General features: G+C 45.2%; 1 protein-coding gene across 1 annotated transcript in view; it reads right to left on the bottom strand.

Moving 5' to 3' along the window:
• Positions 1–417: 417 nt before the first annotated feature.
• The window catches only part of LOC104422702 (receptor-like protein EIX2), a 72424-nt gene continuing 69973 nt past the window's right edge, over positions 418–2868 (bottom strand). The window contains 1 exon segment of the mRNA XM_039299550.1: positions 418–2490. Within this exon segment, the coding sequence (XP_039155484.1) occupies positions 418–2490 (2073 nt within the window).

Here is a 2868-nt window from a genome sequence, read left to right as displayed (position 1 = left end):
CCTCTTGTCCCACATCGCTTAGGGAGAGGTGCATGGGCCTTGTATATAAGGCTTGTTCTCTTAAACTTGCGTGACGCGTTTTAAAGCGTGAGGACTCAGTGTCGCGGACAATATCACACAAGTGGAACCCGGGATGTTACAATTTATATTGCTAAAAAAAAATGAATAGACGAAATATGTTTAAAATATATTATATTAACTAATTATTTTAAGTGATACAAACGATTTTTTTAGAAAAATATTTTTCAAATCATTTATTTTAGAGTGCAAAATGCTACAGGATTCAGACCCAGTCTCAAGATGAGCTTATGGATTAATTTCCATAGAATTCAGTCTTCTCTTACTGCCCAAGGCTCGTTTTATTGGCAATGCCAGAAACATGTGGAGTATGTTCCCTGTGCTTAGCTCCTACGTTCATCAAATGTCTAACGATAGTAAGCCCTGAATAAAATCCCTGAATACATGCTTGGATACTAGTCCGTCCGACATGCGATGAGTGCAGCAACAATTAGCTTGTTCTTCATCCTGTCGACGTAACCATAGTAGCATCTCTCAGGACTTCTTTAAGATCAAAGTGCCGCAGACGCCCCAGAACCCGACAGAGAAACCGAGCCCAATGCTCAGCAAGAGCCACAAACGTTCGAGATCATCGCCTCCGTCTTCGCTCTTGGTGTTTCCGCCACCATCGTCAGGAGATTGTGGCTGTTTCTCGTCTCCCGGGCATAACTCTGGCAATGGAATCCCACAGAGGCCGACGTTGCCCTCGTAAATCGATGGGTCGTTGAGGGTTTGGAACTGGTTGGTCCTCGGGATTCTCCCCCACAAGTTGTTGTATGACAGTTTCAAGTGATTCAGCTTTGTTAAAGCGGTGATGCTCGGAGGAAGTGGTCCCGAGAGATTGTTGCTTGATAAGTCGAGAGTTTCTAGCCCTTCCAAGTTCCCAATGTCGATCGGTATTCTTCCAGTGAAATGGTTCATGGACAAATTCAAGGCCCACAACCTCACGAGGGCTGTTAGCGCTTCAGGAATCTCCCCAGACAAGCGGTTGTCCGAGAGATCCAAACTGTTGACGAGGTAAAGAATGCTTTGATAATATTCAGCAATCCGTCCTTTCGCCACAATGGTCAAGCGTCCCTCGTACCTCCCCTCCCCTCTGTAAGTATCCGGGAGCTCCACTTTCAAGCCTGATAAGTTTCCAATGCACATCGGAATTGATCCTGACAAGCTGTTGTGAGAGAGGTCTACTATGTGGAGATTTGAAAGACGGCATATCTGAGGAGGAATTTTCCCGGTAAACGAATTGGACCGCAGGCACAAAATCAGTAATGAAGGAATGCTCTCTGCAATCCATGCGGGAATGTTTCCTGAGAACTTGTTCTCGCCTAAATCAAGACTGTCCAGAGAGCTGCAGTTCCGCAAGGAGGACGGAAGTTTGCCAGAGAGATTGTTGTTACTAAGTATGAGGAACATGAGAGAGGAAAGAAAGCCAACCTCTCTCGGTATTGGACCCGAAAGGCTATTGTTTGACATGTCAAGAATATATAGGAAGGGCAAGTTGCTCCAGAACCGCGGTATTTCTCCGGATAGGTAGTTGTTGGAGATGACTAAGGTTGTCAAAGTGGTCATTTTCCCAATGGACAAGGGAATGGTACCATTTAGGGCATTCCGAGATATGTCTAAATCTGTCAGGTAAGGCATGAGTTCGCCGATGTTAGGAGGAATTGGACCGGAGAACTGATTATCTCTGAGATACAGTGTCGTCACATTGGAAGACCACATAGGAAGAGGACCTTCATATCGGTTTGAACTCAAGTCGACATTGGACTGATCGTCTACAAATGTCAGCGAGGTGGGTGGCTTGCCAGTGAGTTGATTATACGAGACGTCTAGTTCATCCAATTGCAGATTCAACTGGAAGAACCAATCGGGTATGGTTCCTGAAATCTTATCGTTGCGCAACACCACGGTCTTGAGGTGGTTTTGATTCCTGAGCCAAGTAGGAAACTCGGGACCCAATTGGCAAAACCTGATGTTCAGGTACCTAAGCTTGAAGGGAGGAATCCAACTGGGGGCTATGTTAAATGCCAAGGAAATGTTTTGATACATTTTATCCAAGGAAAGATCCGTAAGGCTCGAGAGATTTGCCAGGTGGCGCTCCGTCACGACTCCTTCCCACAAGTTCTCAGAGAGATCCACCGCGACCAACGCCGACAATTGCCCAAAACTTTCAGGAATCCCACTCATACTGTTTTTGCCAACGTAAAACTCTTTCAAAGACGACAAGTTTCCAATCGTCCGTGGAATAGAACCTTGAAATGAATTCCGCAAAAATTGGAGGTACCTTAACTTCTTCAGGTTTCCTAGAGAATCTGGCAAATTGCCAGACAATCCATTGTTTCCCAGCTCCAGATTCTCCAAGTGGCTATCGTTGCATCGAGCTAACCCATTGATAAAATCAGTTATCTCACCGGTGATTCTATTGACAGAAATCTTTAGGACACTCAAATCACATAAGCTCCCCAAGGATTTCGGGAGCTCACCTTCGAAAAATTCTGGGACAAGTCAAGTTTTTGGAGGGATGCTAAATTAGCAAATTCATCTGGAAGCTCACCCCCGAGACTATTTGAGTTTAAATCAAGATGAACAAGGCGAGTGAGATTGAACAGCCACCCGGGTGAAGTAGAGTTGACGTTATTGTTCGAGAGATCAAGGACCTCGAGCAACGTGACGTTGATGAATGGAAGAGAAAGAGGAAGCTTTGACAGGAAACAGTTGGGCAAGTGCAACTCTCTGAGAGAAGATAGAAAATTGATAGCTCGAAGCCAATGATCTGCAGATTTACTGAGATCGATGGCTCCGAGATTCAGG

The sequence above is a fragment of the Eucalyptus grandis genome, chromosome 8, assembly GCF_016545825.1.
Source record: "Eucalyptus grandis isolate ANBG69807.140 chromosome 8, ASM1654582v1, whole genome shotgun sequence".
In the NCBI taxonomy this organism is placed as follows: Eukaryota; Viridiplantae; Streptophyta; class Magnoliopsida; order Myrtales; family Myrtaceae; genus Eucalyptus; species Eucalyptus grandis.
Note: the sequence above shows the minus strand (reverse complement) of the source record. Positions and strands in the feature narration are given on the sequence as shown.